Source organism: Rhodamnia argentea, chromosome 6 (genome assembly GCF_020921035.1).
Source record: "Rhodamnia argentea isolate NSW1041297 chromosome 6, ASM2092103v1, whole genome shotgun sequence".
Classification (NCBI taxonomy): Eukaryota; Viridiplantae; Streptophyta; class Magnoliopsida; order Myrtales; family Myrtaceae; genus Rhodamnia; species Rhodamnia argentea.
Genome location: NC_063155.1, coordinates 28,947,034 through 28,964,324, shown reverse-complemented (window position 1 = coordinate 28,964,324; position 17,291 = coordinate 28,947,034). Strand labels below are relative to the sequence as shown.

At 38.4% G+C, this 17,291-nt stretch overlaps 1 protein-coding gene across 2 annotated transcripts; it reads left to right on the top strand.

Annotated features, from left to right (window-relative positions):
• Positions 1 to 913: 913 nt before the first annotated feature.
• Positions 914 to 7,823, top strand: LOC115726922 (uncharacterized protein At2g02148). Of its 2 annotated transcripts, XM_048281199.1 has the most exons (10): positions 914 to 977; positions 1,186 to 1,420; positions 1,525 to 1,648; positions 1,786 to 2,127; positions 3,391 to 3,553; positions 4,874 to 4,997; positions 5,356 to 5,421; positions 6,428 to 6,688; positions 7,114 to 7,251; positions 7,448 to 7,823. In XM_048281199.1, exons 2-9 carry the CDS (start codon positions 1,256 to 1,258, stop codon positions 7,213 to 7,215), a joined length of 1,347 nt encoding a protein of 448 aa, XP_048137156.1. In that variant the 5' UTR covers positions 914 to 977; positions 1,186 to 1,255; the 3' UTR covers positions 7,216 to 7,251; positions 7,448 to 7,823. The 2 variants fall into 2 exon arrangements, with proteins under 2 accessions (XP_048137156.1, XP_048137157.1); XM_048281200.1 differs by lacking the exon at positions 914 to 977 and having other exon boundaries at positions 1,044 to 1,420; positions 7,114 to 7,242.
• The last annotated feature ends 9,468 nt before the right edge of the window (positions 7,824 to 17,291 follow it).

Here is a 17,291-nt window from a genome sequence, read left to right as displayed (position 1 = left end):
AGGAATATAATTGTCCGGATACAAATCATATTAAAACACGGCAATGAGCTGTGCAGTCCCGACAAGATTGATTAGGCACAATTTAGAGACAATTAGGCACGGCCATTCCGATAACTTTATATTTTAATTAGTATAGAAAAATAATAACTTTTTTATGATGCAAACTTCCATTTTTGGGCAATTATCAAGTGAAAAACAAAATAGATATGACATACAAATTGTAATTGACATTTCAGGACACTAGAACTAATTGACATTAGGCACAATTTAGAGACAATTAGGCACGGCCATTCCGATAACTTTATATTTTAATTAGTACAGAAAAATAATAACTTTTTTATGATGCAAACTTCCATTTTTGGGCAATTATCAAGTGAAAAACAAAATAGATATGACATACAAATTGTAATTGACATTTCAGGACACTAGAACTAATTGACATTAGGCACAATTTAGAGACAATTAGGCACGGCCATTCCGATAACTTTATATTTTAATTAGTACAGAAAAATAATAACTTTTTTATGATGCAAACTTCCATTTTTGGGCAATTATCAAGTGAAAAACAAAATAGATATGACATACAAATTGTAATTGACATTTCAGGACACTAGAACTAAAATTCACAAATGAAAGAAGGAAGTTGCTATGTAGTTAAATTTTATGTACTTATTGCATTTTTATTTTTCGGGTACCCCTTTATATTTAAATAATTAGAGCAAATCCTTATTTAGAAATGAATTGTACCGCTCATGCTTTTTGTGGGGATCTTTATAATATTCTTAATCTATCATATAAAATATTTCTTTTCCTGAATTTAAAAAAACATGTAGAGGATACCTAATGACTGTTATTAATCTTGTTTAGTAGAAGAACAGGACACGACGAGTCAAAGAAATAAATTCACGCCGGCTTGGGATTTGGTGTGGACGCCGGAATCAGGGTCGGAAGCTCATTTTGGCTCTCCGAAACCTCAGGTACGGTCTCAGGCTTGGAACGATCTCTCTCTCTCTCTCTCTCTCTCTCTCTCACAGACACACAGACACACAAATAGCAGAGGCAAACAAGCAGCAACGATGCTCAACATTCATCCGCAACTCGAATTTAATCAGACGGGGAATCGAATCTCTTTGATGTCGATGATGACTTGTAAGCTGATTCTGCCGTCGCCTCTCTTGTTCGCAGTCGTCGGAGCTTGGGCTGTTGGCGGAGGGGAGGGTTTAGGGTTTTATCGGGTGAGAGTGGAGTGGAAGAAATGGGGGGTAGGGTTCCGGTGGAGCACTACGATCTCAGAGCGGCGAGTTCCTTCGTCGGAGCCTCTTCGCTCCACGATCTCAATACCGTGGACGACATTGGCGGCGTCAGTCGGGACGCCGTGACTGAGGATAGCCTGGACAACGACGACGATTCCGCTGCCGTTGTGAGCTAATCATTTGTATTGTTGATGCCTGTATTCTGACTGATTTTGGAGGCGAGTGTGAGAATTTTCCTTTTTTTTGATAAATGAATTCATTGTGCATGCAGGAATGTATTCATGATTCGTACCGGGCTTCTTTGCCAATTCATGGTGTTGGAGCTGAAGAAGATCGCTCAAGCCTCGAGGACGTTGGTCCATCGAGGAGTTCCTACGACGTCTTGACCATCGATGGTGATTTGTTTATCTATCTGTTTTGCGATCAGTTGTGTTGCAGTTAGGGAGGATTTAGACGTTGCTTTCTATTATCATTGGAGTCTGGTGGAGTATTTTTTTGGCTTGAGCTTATCGTTGGTTGAATGTTGAACTAGATGTTTCACCTATTGAATCCTCGAGGGCGAGATTTCTGCAAATTATTGTGGATCATTTCATTACTGATCATGTGGTTGAAGTATCTGATCCTGAGGCGGACTACTCTGCTCAATCTGGGCAAGGCCAGCTGAACAAAAGAAAGTCCAGAGAAGTCCAATTTGAGGGTGACCCGAGATTTGCATTGCCTCTGATGTATGTGGCGAATATGTACGAGACTTTAGTTAGTGACGTGAATGTAAGGCTTACTTCATTGAATGGTATCCGTGAGAAAACTATTGGAGTAGCTCTTGAAGCGGCTGGTGGTTTATACAGGAGGCTGGCTAAAAAATTTCCTAAAAAAGGTATCGTCTTTTTCATCCAATGATAATGGTTTTGATTTCATCTGCAGAGGATTATTTAACAGCTGTTCCTTAAAAAGATTTGGCTGAAGTCTGTAGTTGTGACTAATCGTGAAGTGAGACAGTCTTTCTCGTTTTGTTTTCCAATGGTAGGATGGCATGCTATTCACTTACCAGTCATTACTAGTGGTGTAACCAACCTGAGTCTGGCTACACGGTGCCCAGCTTGAGCCCAACTTGATTTGTATGCCCAGTGGTGGAATCATTACTTGAGCTCAATCGAGTATTGTATGTCCGAGCCTAACTTGACAAGGAAGTTGAAATGCTTGAGCTTGTCTCTGTCCTACTCATTTTTACGAATGAAATTCAAGTTTTGTAAGCTCAGCCATGGAAAATTACCTACAATTAAATTTGCACTAAATAGAATATACATCAATAATTCTTTCAAGATGCGAGATAACCTATAAGGATGCGCCCGTGACCCTAAGAATCTTGATTCCTCAGAAAATTTTGGTTTTAAAAGGGGAAATGCTTTCTAATGAGATAAAGGACCTAGCCCTAATCATTATAAGGCACCAATGGACAATAAACCGACAAGAAAGTGAAGGTCTATGTGTTTCATTTCAATGAATAGAAGGCTCGGTGGCTCTCTTATTGTAATTAGCAGTAGCACATGAACTAATCCCTTCTTTCATCTTCAACAATCTGTCAAAACAGGGTAGTGGCTGGTCTCTCTTATTGTTGTTAGCACATGAGCTAATCCCTTCTTTCATCTTCAACAATCTGTTATAATAGGGTAGAGGCTGGTCGTATATGAGAGAGAGACATACAGAGACAGACAGAGTCAATCTGTTAAAACAGGGTAGAGGCTGTTCATATATGAGAGAGAGAGAGAGACAGACAGACAGAGAGAGTCAAACAATAAAGGGGTAAGCTGGTCATGTCAGTTCAGGGAGGTCCTGATTAGTCATTTGAATATGACATGTGAAAAATATATTAGAAGCATTAATTACTGTTGTGTGCAGATTGAGTCAAGTATCCAGACACATAAGCCACTTGAATTACGGAGTCAACTTCAGTATACATGAATCGAGCTTAGAGTAGCTTGCAGATGATTTGACTTTCCCTAGTTATTTTAGTGTTGTGAAAGAAGATGTTTAATTGCTGATAATCACCTATGTTTGTGTGTTGGCACCTCACCTATGTACGCAAGCCATCTTGTTTGTACAGTCAAATTGTAGTTGTTATTGCTTTCATGATGAACAGGTCCTTGCACATTTAGGAGAAGAGAGTTGGCTACTTCTGTAGAAACGCGAACAAGATTTCCTGAATTAGTGATACAGGAGGAGAAGCGGGTTCGCTTTGTAGTAGTTAATGGTCTGGACATTGTCGAGAAACCAGATAGCATGTCAATTGACAATGCCGAATGGTAAGCTGCATCCTTATTGACCTTACTGGTATAATATAAGAGTTCTTCATTCCATTATAGTCATCTATTTCTATGTAGATGTTTCCATGCACTGAGCTAGCTCTGCTTTGTTTATAGCCTTCTTCTTGTCCTTTTTGCGCATTATTCCAAGTTTTCTGCTTCTCTTTTGTAAGGGAACTAGTCGATAAACCTGGGAATCAAAATTTAACATTTCTACAGAAAATAATTTATTATAGTGTACAACTGATTATTTACAGAGGTCTCACTACAATTAGAATAATAGAAACTTCACATAGTGTTGTATCACATATGCATACTTCTCTGATGCTTTTTATGATCAAATTTATAAGTTAAGCATTAAATATTGATTAGTTATGTTTGTGCTTGAACGATAGCAAGTTTTTCTTAAATGTTCATGTGAATTTTAGGCTTCGTTTGTTTCGTGGAAAATGATCAATTGGAAAATATTTTCCTAAAAATGATCGCTTGTGTCGCTTACAAAATGAATAAATAAAAGATATTTTCATTGTCCATGAAATTATTTAAACATAAATTGTTATTAATTGACTAATTACTTCAAGCGATACAAGTGATCATTTTTAGGAAAATATTTTTCAGATCATTCGTTTTCCGCGAAACAAACGGAGCACTAGTGCTGTAAATCTTTTCTGAAAATATGAAACTTATGAACTTGAAGTGTTGGACCTTCAGTCTTAGCCTTTTTGAGGCGTACCTTTGCATTAAGAAGAAGTCCATCGGTTACTATTCTTCTATTGTAACTGGAGATGACCCAATCTAGTTTGAGTCACGGCCTTTCTAAAACATGCTCTTACAATTAATGATAGTGATATTTGAGCAATAAATCAACATATTGACTATGATCAAAAGGATATTCATGTGTTATTAGAACGAACATAATTGTGCCAAATAAAAGCTTTATCAGATTTGCATATGCTTATATTGCAGCAATAGAAACTCTTCTCTATGCTTATGCTTTCTATTATATGTAGGCAGATGGCGTTTTTAACATCGATTTTTGCTTATTCATTCTACCATGTAGACTTTCCTTGTGCGAAGCATAATAGTTTAATAGCATGATAACTTCTTGAGCCACTTTCATGCGCTACCAGTCATGAATTTCAAAATGTATTAGCAGCTTTTCCTTTGATGCCCAGAAATATTGCTATTTTTTTAATGAACTCGCCTTCTTCTTTTAGTGTTCCAGCACTTCCTTTACTGTCGATTGATGTATTTCCCAGTTACTTTGGATTGCGCTACTTATGTTCTTCCCCCTTATCCGTCTTTTTTTTTAATTTTCAGGTTTAAACGACTGACTGGTCGAACTGAAGTCGCTATCTCTCCTCGTGACTATAAGTTCTATTCACCAAGACACAAGTACAGGCGTATTGTGTCCAATTCTGTTTCTACCATTTCTGCTCTGCCTGTAAGCCTTATGACTCACGAAAAGCTCTTGCAGAGAACATGCATTATACAGTTTGATTTGCTCTGCATTCCAGGCAATGATAAGGACCTAACAATATGCCCAGCCTAAAAAATTCTGAGATTAATGAACAGTCTTATTTGATAGCATTACATTGAAATCATGTTTCCTTTTGTCTTTCCTACATTTCTTCTTGTCATTGCTGTGCATCTGGGCTTGTATATTTGTGTAGCTGCAGTTGTTCATATGTTATGTGAATGTTGTTTTTTCTTCTTTATTATTATTTTTTTTTTTGCGCTAAATTTCGTTGTTTGATTGGTTTGAAGATTGAGCTACTTTAATTGCTGATCTTCTATTTCAGCCATATCATGGAAGAGATTCTTCAGCCATGTCCCCTGCCGGAGAAGGGTATCGCTCCATCGGTGAAGTAAGGGTTTCTCTCTTTCTCTGCATGTCAATGTCTTTCTCTGCATGTCTATTGACATTGATTTCAAACACTGCGATTAACTACGTAACATGCTTATCTTCTTCCCCGCCCCTTTTCTTTGCTTGGCAACATCTGGTTTAATGTTGGACAATTCAGAATACTGAAGTTTTTTTTTTTTTTTCCCTCTCAAGGTGCTTGTGTCAAAGCATTGTATCTGGAAGTTATGACCTATTGATCCCATCTAAGTGCTGAGACTAGAGAGAGGTTCTAGGTTAGATGTCTGTCGGTAGATGTGTGTGTTGTTGGAATTGTTTCCCTAAAGCCAATCTTGATAAATTTCTTTTGAAGAAATAATTCTGATTTGAAAGCTAGGATGCGAGTGGTATTCTTATCAAGGAGATGCTTGTTAAGGGTTTCTCTCTTTCTCTGCATGTCAATGTCTTTCTCTGCATGTCTATTGACATTGATTTCAAACACTGCGATTAACTACGTAACATGCTTATCTTCTTCCCCGCCCCTTTTCTTTGCTTGGCAACATCTGGTTTAATGTTGGACAATTCAGAATACTGAAGTTTTTTTTTTTTTTTCCCTCTCAAGGTGCTTGTGTCAAAGCATTGTATCTGGAAGTTATGACCTATTGATCCCATCTAAGTGCTGAGACTAGAGAGAGGTTCTAGGTTAGATGTCTGTCGGTAGATGTGTGTGTTGTTGGAATTGTTTCCCTAAAGCCAATCTTGATAAATTTCTTTTGAAGAAATAATTCTGATTTGAAAGCTAGGATGCGAGTGGTATTCTTATCAAGGAGATGCTTGTTACAAATGTTCTCGGAACTTTTGCAGTTATATTGTGTGCAAATGTCTGAATTTGCTGCAGTTATTTTGTCTGTTACTGCCATACTAGTAAATTTGCCCTCTGGCAGCTGAGTGTGATGTAGAAGCTCACGCTTTCCTGATTATAATTTGTTTTCTGTTTCTGGGAAGTTGGTTGATTATATTCTACTCTGCTGCCACAGAGTCAGCAGTCAACTGCGAAGCATGATATGCAGCCAATGTCACATCAGTCCCAGTTTCACCCTATTCACCAGAGCCATCATCAACCAATTCACCAGAGTCAACATGCATCTCATTTTTCTTCCACCCATCATTGTGGCTCATCTTCTAATTTGCCTGATTTAGCCCATTCTCATCATTCGTCACCTATATCACAACATATGGCTTGCTTACAACCCCTCAATGGAGGCCATGTAGGAGGGCGCTTGCACATAATGGTGAGAATCAGGATTTTAATTTTGTATGGTTTTTAGAAGGATCCCAAAGTTTTTTCTGTCAGTTTGCTAATCCATTATAAGTCCAAGACTAAGGGATTGCAGAGAACTATATCAGTACACACAATTCATCCCCCCCCCCCCCCAAAAAAAAAAAAAAAAAAACGAAGACATAGTATGCACCGTTGCTTCTCGTAGAGATGGATTGTAAGTTTGTAATTTACTATTATTACTACTCTGTTCCTTCATTTAGATTTTTAAGGGGGGCAAATCTCGTTTACGTACTGATTCTTGTATGTTAATACTTGTGTCTCCTATGTTTTTTTTTTCCTCTCTTTCGGCTTTCCCACGAAAGAATTTGGTGGGTTACTCTTTAGTTGGTTGACGTATGTTCATGATTTCAACTGTTTAATATCTTTTACAAGCAGGCACCTGCCCCTGCAAAATTCTGTGATGAATGTGGGGCCCCATATTTGAGAGAAACCTCGAAATTTTGCTCAGAATGTGGTGCTAAGAGATTGGGAACATAACACCAACATCATGTCCTCCCTGGCCCTGTAATATTGGTGATCTCTTTTAGCTCTTTCCCGTTCTTGTTGACATTTTTCTGTTAGATGTACATATTAAATCCATTGAACTCTTTGGCCAAAAGAATTTGACTGGTCACAAGCATTTGGAGTTGTGTTTAGGATGTTGGACCAGTTCTGAGCAGGAATTATATGTTTATTCTCTATTCACATTGATATTTTACTTGTTGCCTAGGCGTAGGAGAAACTTTGTTGTCTCTCATGTATCCACAAACAAATATGCAGCACAAGAATTGGACGGGAGATCAGGCTTCGGCCATGGTTGAACTTGAAGGCTGTATATGCAGCAGATATTTACACTATTTGCAATGTTTAGGAGAGTGCAGAAAATGGCTTTTGTTGTAGATTGGTGTTGAGGTGGTTTTTTTATTTATCAAACAGGGAAAAGGCATGGATCCCTCGAAGTTCGTCATCTCTTGGGTTGTAAGATTGTTACGAGCTTCTTTGTAAAAAATAGATTGTAGAACAATTAGCGATTGTTGTCCCTTCTCCGAGAAGGAAGAGTAGCTTGTAAATTCGAGTTGTAAATGGGAAATCTAGGTGATTGAGTAGGAATGCAGATGGTCTTGAGTTCGATGGCAGTATCAATTATGATGCTCAACCAAACTGCGGTGCTAATGCGATACCTGAGAAAACCGAACACACACAGCAAACCTGACTCGCAAATGCCTCCGTTGGCTCACTCTTCGGTCACACCACAAGATGACTGGTGAGCAAGATGACCAGTGTAAGGATAGGAACCAGGAGAAGTGAAAACATTCAAGTCATATCTTAACGTTGTGTTTGGAAAAATGTGGAAGTATGTTTGCGCAACATGCTTTTAACGCATGTAGCAGCCGCCCGGCCCTTTGTATTGGAGATAAAAAGGGGGAAAATTGCTTCTTATGCCACTAACATGATAGTTGAAGAGGCGTGCACGTGCATCTGGTAAAGTGCGTGAGCTGGTGTTTTGTAGAGACTCTGGGGAAACAAGGCATTTTCATTCTAATGACTTGAAGCAAACGATTTGCAGGAAAAAACACAGAAGGATGCTTAGCATGAAAAGAGCTCCCTCAATGTTGGGTTTGAGAACGACTTATTTTAACCTTTTAACTATAGCTGTTTCATGTGTTTGGTTTAAAATTTGACTTAAACCATATGGGACATGATTCGAACGAGCAACTGTGCACAGGTCTCCCTCCCTCTCTCTCATCTCAAAGTCACGATCCCCGGAAGGTGGTTGCCGTCCTTAGGCAAAAAGGGCGATCATTCCGCAATGGTTGTGCAGCTGCGAGATGGTTACAGCCATGTGTCCGGCGTCATAACCACTAATCACCAATCTACCCAATTGAATCACAGTTATCCCATGAGACGATTCAAGGTCAACAACAGTCAAAAGTCTGTATGAAAAGCTACATTCCATTTTGATCGGCATTGTGAAAGCCGCGATAACCACTCATTAGACCCGAATAGCCCTTTGCCCTTGGACATTCCTTAAGTCAAATCCCGTCCGTGGGATCTCAAATCTCAAATCAATCGCCCCTCGGGCTCAATTGGGTTTACGACACGTGGCGATCTTTGACCCTTTGACATTTATTAGAGCTGCCGCCAAAGGGGCCGCGAGCTTTTAGTCGGGGGATGAGAACTCTAAACACCGCCTGGAAAATCCGACACCAAGTAAAATAAGGTCAACAGACGTTAATTATCACTTTCCTATATTGGTTGCTGGCCATCTTTAAACAAGCAATCACCACCATAATCCACAATTAATATACACAAGCACTAACTTTAACATTCTTGTCACGACCGACTTTTTAAGACATTTAAATTTACTGATTCCTTTAGAGGGGTGGCGTGCAAATTGCTTGTCTCATCTAAATTCTAAATTAACATAATTTTTTTCAACTTTTTGTTTTTATTTGGCCCAGCAAAAGTTGATAGACTCGTGCCCTACTTTGACACGCTTCTAGTAGGCCTTCCTCGCCCCCATTCATGCTTTGCTTTATCTATTTTAATCATTTGTTTGTTTTCAAAGGGGGGAAAAGGCAATGTGCATTGGACAGGACAGTGGCTGCCACTACGATAATGGATCGCTTATCTTAATTGGGTTTTTAGGCACCGGAATGTTTTCTTATTTTATCACCTAACTTTGATAGGTCTTCATACATTTATTTTATGTTGATAGGTCCTCACAAAATTTCGGTTAGGTGTCGCGATTTCATTGGGAGAATTCAAGCCGCTCCTTTCTTGGGCGGAAATGTACGGCTAGCGTAAATTTCGCTTTTGTGCATTGATTACTGATTAGTGTGATGCGATTGGGGTTTAGCTTAACCAGTGGTCCCCAGTTTTCAGCAATCCGTGGACCTTATGGCTTGTTGAGCAAATTATAAATGGAGGAAACTGAAAGGGTAGCTTCTTCCGTAAAGCATATGTGTCTTTGCTGCCTTGGTGGCTGATTCACTGGTGTTTTCTTTTAGTTTTGCTAAAGTAGGTCGATAGAAGTTTCATGTCTTGCATCAAGAGAGCGACCTTAGGGCTTGCATGGCCGCGGCGATTGCTTCGTTGATAAGGATACGATTTTCTTGTTTATAACCGGAATTCGAACAGCCGTGCTTCATGCTTTAAACATTAGTTTTAGGTTTATCATCACGAGCACGAAAATGGAGAAAATTACCACAAAAGTCTTAAATCTAGTTCACTTTTGTCAATTCGGTCTTAGACTATTTAATTGTGCCTATTGAGTCAAAACCTTTTGTATGTTTTGTCAATTGAGTCAATCTGATCAATTTTAGTCGGAAATCATGTTGATGTGGACGCCGACCGTTTTCGTGGCTCGGTCGGCGTTGACGTGGACATTTTTAAATTAAATTTTAATATTTTTTCTCTAATTCTTAAAAAAAAAAAAATCTTAATTTTTCCTTTTCGTTTTCCTTTCCTTTTCTTTCTTAATTGTTTAGGGGCTAGCAAAGGGCTATTGGCCATCGGCTGAGGCTCGGCGACCCTTATTGGCAGCTGGGCAAGTTGTGAAGCCCTCGTCAATGGCCGACAAGGGTCGCCAGGCGTAACCAATAAAAAAAAAGAGAGAAAAGAATGCAAAAGAAAAAAGAAAAGAGAAAACTTAATAAAAAAAACTTCCAAAAATATTAAAATAATATTTAAAAATGTCTACGTCGGTGACGACCGTGTCATGTAGGACGGTCGGCGTTCGGGTTAGCGATTTCTGGCCAAAATTGATTGGATGAACTCAATTGATAAAATGTGAAAATGTTTAAAATTCAATCGGCACAATTAAAAATTTAGGATTGAATTGGTCAAAGCGCAATAATTTTTTTTTAAAGCCTTTTTTGGTGATTTTCCTCGAGAAAAGGTGCACTGCTGTAACTACAGGGAGCAAGTGAACCGAGGAAACTGTCAAGTCGTTAAAATTTGTTAGAGAGCTCGAAGAGTATAAGAGGCCCAGACCTCTTGTTAAAAAATTAGACTGAAGAAAAAGGAAGGAAAATAACACTGTAGGGCTTGTTGCATGCGTACGTCTTAGGGCTACTTGGGGAAATTATCAGGACGAATTATGATTGTCGTGAACCAAAGGTGGCGGCAAGATCATCAGCTCAAAAGATATGCCGCAGAAGAATTAAATATTTAGGGATGGAAAATGTACTAAAATTTGAGAAAGCAAGAAGACACGTTTGAGCACCTTTTTTATAAACTACTAACTCAATTGGTTGTCGAAGGGAACAGATTATTTAGAAATCATATCAAGAGCTCGAACTTAGGCGTCAATTTTGGATAGGAGAAATTGTCCAATTAGTCATAAACCCAGTGTACGGATGTCAATTCAATCCGTAACTTTTTAATTTTGTCCATTTAGTCTTAAACCTTTGTCAAAAAATTTAATGTTGTCCTTCCAGTCAATTTGGATCGGAATTCGCTTGAAATCATTGACATGGTGTTGTGTCTTGTAGGACGGCCGTCGATGATTTGATTGCCACATCGGTGACTTCAAATTGACCGGAAGGATTAAATCGACAAAATTAAAATATTTATGACTGAATTGACATGTTTTATGACTAATTTGTTGATTTTCCCATTTTGGATAAGATTACTCCCTCTCCATTTTCTTTCTACCCGTGTTATTTGCATTGCTTTTTTCTCTTTCCTAAGGCATGGTTCGAAAGTTTTGCAACATTAGAAAAGAGACCTTATAATTCCCTGACTAAAGGCATGGTTCGAAAGTTTTGCAACATTAGAAAAGAGACCTTATAATTCCCTGACTATCGCATTTGAATCAAACTAGAAATCAATGACCGATATTCTTTTTTTGGGAATGGTTTTGTTGCAGTAGGGCTACAACGTTAATGCTTTTGTTAGGATACGTGACTGTCATTCACATTAGTTTTGATCATCTAGAAGTAACCAATCTATACACCCATTTAAATAACCTAACATTAATCTCAATCCTTCTGTTTTCTCTCTCGTCTTCCGTCTCCTTGATCTCTTCGAAACCATGCAAACCCTAATCTGCTCATCTCTCTATCCCTCCCTCCCCGCCTCTTCGTTTGTCATGGTCGGGACTGACAAGGGGTCGAGCTCCACACTGTGGCAGAGATGGGCCCGGATCCATTGCATCGAGCTTGCTAGATCTGGCATCGAGTCGTCATTGATACCTAGCCGAGAGAGAGAGAGAGAGAGAGAGAGAGAGAGAGAGAGAGAGGGTGGAGACGAAGGTAGAGATGAGCACTGCTGGTGGTGGCTGCCGGCCATGAGGTGGTGGCTTGTCTGGTGGTGATAGGGGGGCTATGACACGGCGGCCATGGGTGATGTCGATGGGAGGGGTTGAGCTGGGGTTGGATCCGGATATTCTTTAGGTGGATTTTGTGGTATTAGAAGGAAAAAGGATAGTGTAATGTCTGAAAGCCTGAAGTATCCATTCCAAAGGAACGAAGCATTGCATATTATCCATGAAGAAGAATGCGTAACTTATTATATATGCTAAGTGATTGTCAGGATCATATTCGATGCTAAGTGATTGTCAGGATCATATTCGATGCTAAATAATTGCAGGATCTTATCTCTTTACGCGTTGGATTGCCATTGAGGATAATTAGTTTAGTAGACGATCTTAGTTTCTCTAGGACTGATCATCCATGAAAGATAGAAACAGAGCAATGACCCACAAATCAGAAATTATAGTTTGGACGAAATTATTACTCATGATCCAAAGTGCATCCATCTTTTTGTCACAAATTATTAAAGATATTCCTATATTTAAATTCATCCTCTTTTAACTAAAAATTTTCGTGACATAAGAAAGAAAATTATTATATCACTTCCACATAGTTATTGAATGATGACTAGATCGTCGTCGCATCATTTCCACCTCGTTTTCGAACTCCTTTTTGCCAAAGTCTAATTCACTCTGTCACAACTCCAACGATGTAACATTCATAACAGTTAAACAGTCTAAACATTTAATTAGAATTGGCTGTTGCGCTCTCAGCTCTGGAATTAGCAACTCGTCCTTCTACCGAATGCAATGGAACTTCGCAGAACTCTGCCTTCGTATAACAAAAGTTTTTGGTATGTTAGGAGCTAAAGGCAAGCCTAGTAAAGGGTAATTCCTCGAATTATCAGTCAATTTTTTATAACTTAATCACCGACGGGCGAATAGGAAGTGCCCCATGTATTGTTATGTGATAGAGACGTCCTTCATGAATGGTATTTTATACGCACAAAACCGAAAGGTGACTCCCTCTTGGAGCCATTGTCATTGAAAGTAGGAGGAAAAAAGATGGAGTGGAAAGTTGATGTGAACCAATCCATACCCGATGGCACCTTAGATTTTTTTTTTTTTAAAAAAGTACCCACAGAAAGAAGTCCATCCTTTTCCGCCTCTTTAATCTTTTTGTTATTAATAAATTTGATGGGAAAAAAGGTCCAGATGATTACAATAAAAGGAGGCCAAGTAGCTCTCTCTTTCAACTAAAAGCAACTTAATAAATAAAATTCTGATTTGGTGGCTGAGGAGAAGTGCTCCGGGAACTTTCCTGAGGCTAAAGTAGTCTCTCTTCGTACATAATCTTGCCCAAGCTAAAAAGCTCGAGGTCGTGATTTTTCTAGAAAAAGAAGTGTCAGAAAAGTCATAAACCTATTTCTATTTGCGCCAATTTAGTCCTAGATCTTTGAATGATGCCAATTTAGTTCTAAATCTTTTGACCTAGAACCGATTCAGTCTTTCCGACTAATTTTGGTAGGATATTGCTGACATGGACGTTAGATGGCCGGGCAGCGCTAACGTGGATATTTTTTAATAAATTTTTATTATTTTGATTTTTTTTTGTATTTTTATTTCTTATTCTCCTTTCTTTTTCTTGTCTTTATTTCCCCTTTTCTCCCGTGGCCGGCGAATAGGGGTGTGCAACATGACCAATTCTACTTGGGAACCTAATCAGACCATCCAAAAAATAGGTCCGAAATCAGTTCTTGTTGGAACAGGTTTTAGATTTTCGGAACCGATTGGAACAGATCTGATTTTCGGTTCTGAGTGAATACCCACTTAGGAATCGAATCGGACCGGACCGATTTTGGAACCGGTTTCATGACTTAAAAAGTCAAACCCTAATATGTTTTCCCTCTAAAATCTAACATCATCGGACCCGACTCAAGAACATGGCAGCACTCATTCACCTTTCCTTTTAGTGATTGTTGTTTTTTGTAGATACTGATTGTGTTATTCATCTTTTATTTTGAATAGTTTCATTGCTACTCATATTATTTTATTGGGAAAAAATGAACTAGAAAAAAGAACAAAAGAAAAACAGGTTCTCGGATAAATCCTGGAACGGGACCAAAATAACAGGGTAGGTTCTAAATCAGGTTTTAGTGCAAACGTGGTAGGTTACAGGTTCCAAACACTGGGAACCGATTATAACATGGTATGTTCCAAGTTCTAGGTCTAGAACCTACCCACCCCGTAACCGATCACTCTTATCGACGAGGGCCAACCGTGTTCAGCAAAGCCAAGCCACTGGAGGAAGGGGAAAATGACAAAAATAAATATATAACAAACAAATTGAAAATCATTGAAACGTTATTAAAAAATATCCACTTCAGCAGCGTCCGTACCAAGTAGGCCTTCAAACGTCCAAGTCAGCAGTATTTAGCAAAATTAGTCAGAAGGACTGAATTGACTCTAGGTTTAGAACTAAATTAATACCATTAAAAGTTAAGGTCTGAATTGACATTAACGTAATAGGTTTGGAACTTTTCTCATACTTTTCTCTGATTTCTCTAGTTGCTTGATCTTGTTCCACGTTAGACTTTTGAGGGATTGATAAGGCATCATCTCCTGAATTCTATGAGGTAAACCATGATTAGATTATGTGTGCCACTTATAAGTATAAATGTCATTTCTAGCACAAGTGACGTTAAAATTTAGATTGCATCGTGTGGTTCAGGATAACTTGTGGAATGGTTCTTCCACGTGCTGTTTACAAAGTAAAATTATGGGTGAAACGATGAACACAGGATTGAAGCAAAATACATAACTATTAAAGGACACTTTAAGACGGATTTAGGCGGGGACAGAGCCAGAACACTTTTTTAGGCGGGGCAAACTTCATGGTTGATGATATATGTTTACAAATCCTATTGGCAAACTTAAAGGGTTGATGTTGACGCCTAAATTTTGACTAATCTATTTTTTGCATAAAAATTATAAAAATCATCTCACATATTTATTTTGAGCATACATTGCATTGGCATATAATTTGGCAAGTAGAACACTTAATTTAGCATGCGTCTAGACTAGGCACGGGATGGAAAAATACACCGAGAAGATTTGAAACTTCAGGGACTGTATTGCAAATACCAAAAGAAGATGGAGAAAGGAAGATGGTGAAGAGAAGATAAAGAAGAGAAGATAATGAAAGGAAGATGGTGAAGAGAAGATGAAGAAGAGAAGATGAATATGAAGAAGGGAAGATGAAAATGGAAGGTGAGGAAATGAAGATGAAGAAGAGAAGATGAAAATGGAAGGTGAAGAAATGAAGATGAAGAATGAAGGATGAAGAACTTTGCCTATAAAAGAGGAGGAGAATGGAGAGAGTTTTTGGGGGGGAATGGAAGAGAATTGAGAGAGTTTGCGAGAGAAATTCTTTAGAGAGGATAAAGAAAGTTCTTGAGAAAAATCGGAAGAGGAAATTTGAGAGTGAAGAAAAGAGCTTTAGTCGAGCATCATCTTCGACGATTCCCGACACGTACTTCGCCTCTCGCCATCCAACAACGCCATTGCTTGCCATTTTCGACGACAGCCGCATTCTTCCAGCTCCGAGATCTTGAAGGGAACTATAACGTGTATGTGAGTAAGATTTTGTGTAATAGAAGGTAATCCTTTCCATCTCGCTCTACAAAAATGTAATCGTTTGGTTTGAACATTTGTTTGTTTATTTTAGACATGCCACATGTTCCAAAATTTAGCATTATTACATGTTAATTTATTTCTGTAAATACTCGTGCTTGGCTGCGTTTTCTTTCTTTCTAAATCATCCATGGTATATATCGCACAAAGTTCAATATTTTACATTCTCATAAAAAAGAAGATAAAAAACCAAAAAATTGCATTTTTGAATTTCAAGTAAAATCCATCAAAATTGCCAAATCAAATATTTTTCATGAAAATGGTACCGAAAGGGTGTTAGAGAAATCTGACGTAACCAAATCCCCGAATTCAAAATCTCCGGTTCGCGGAAATAAGATAGTTTTCTCCCGCTATTTTATTTAGGTTTCTAATCAACCTACCGAAAATGATTAGTGGCGACTCCAAATTCAAATCACATTGCATGTTAATTATTTGAACCTTAAGTTGCGATTTGGTATGGACTTGGGAGAGTCCGAGTTAGGTTAGTTAATTAATTAACCTGATAATCCATTAGCCCGAAAATTAACCCGTTTATTTTTCTAGGTCGCGACAGTTGAGTACAGATTTTTATTAGTCTAAGTAAATACTATGGGGCCTTTTGTATTTAAAAAGAAGGGTTATATTGTTAGGATCATTGTACAATCGCAGTGAAGTAAAACGAGCAAGAAAGAGAAAATTGAGACGCGGGATTTTATCTTGGTTCATTCTTAAATTAAGGTTACGTCCAGCAGAGGATTTCACTATAGTTAGCACATCGCACTTCTCGTTATATTACTCAATTACAAGCGAAAAAGAATATATATAGCAATAGTTATTTATAAGTGGGACCCACGTGCTTTCCTGTCGCAGGGGAATACGAATCACAACTCAACAATATGTGCAACAACAAATAAAATTTGTTTGTGAACTAATTGTTTGTCGATAGCTACAGTTGACTTTAATGATTCCTAGCAAAAATTAAGGAAATGGAATGAGCAATAATAACTTGTCTTGTAGGCTTTTTAGAAGTCTTGTTTGGGGGGGGAGGAGGGAAGGGGGAATGAAATATTCAAAGGCTTAAGATATATCAGTAGGTCATCAAAAAGTTGAATGGGGGTAATTGCCCTCGCACCACGTAGAATGGATCCGTCCCCGGATTTAGGCATTGTTTGGTTCCATGTGGAATGGAATTATTTACAAGAATTGTCATCCTTGGGAAGGAATTTAAATTTAGAATTACATTACCCATAGAATTAGATTCCTTAGAAACTTTTCAAATATCACCACAAAACAATGAAAAAACCAACTCCGCCATCTCTTGTTACATCTCGCCACCACCATGCAACGCCGGCGCTGTCTGTGCCGCCTCCTCTAGTGTCGTCACCGCCACTGTCATTTCCACCTCAGCCACTGCTGTCTCTCCTCTTTGCACAACAAGCTATTTTCGAGCTTTTAGCCATCTAAAATATTGCGAGTGAGATTTCAGGGCATGTGATTGCTTGCAGTGAGAATGTATTCATGGATTGAAACCATGTATCATTCTTCGATTTTGTTAACGCATGTAATTAAGGAAGGTTGTCGTTTCAATATGGATAGTCAATGTATTGAAAATAAAAATACTTCTTTAATAGCTATGGTGAAGAAC

What these genes read in the sequence shown, in the direction of transcription:
- LOC115726922 (XM_048281199.1), top strand. Translation starts at nt 1,256, where the DNA reads ATGGGGGGTAGGGTTCCGGTGGAGCACTACGATCTCAGAGCGGCGAGT. An exon ending in CTACCATTTCTGCTCTGCCT is followed by an intron (nt 4,998 to 5,355) that starts GTAAGCCTTATG and finishes CTTCTATTTCAG; the next exon opens with CCATATCATGGAAGAGATTC. An exon ending in GAGGGCGCTTGCACATAATG is followed by an intron (nt 6,689 to 7,113) that starts GTGAGAATCAGG and finishes TTTTACAAGCAG; the next exon opens with GCACCTGCCCCTGCAAAATT.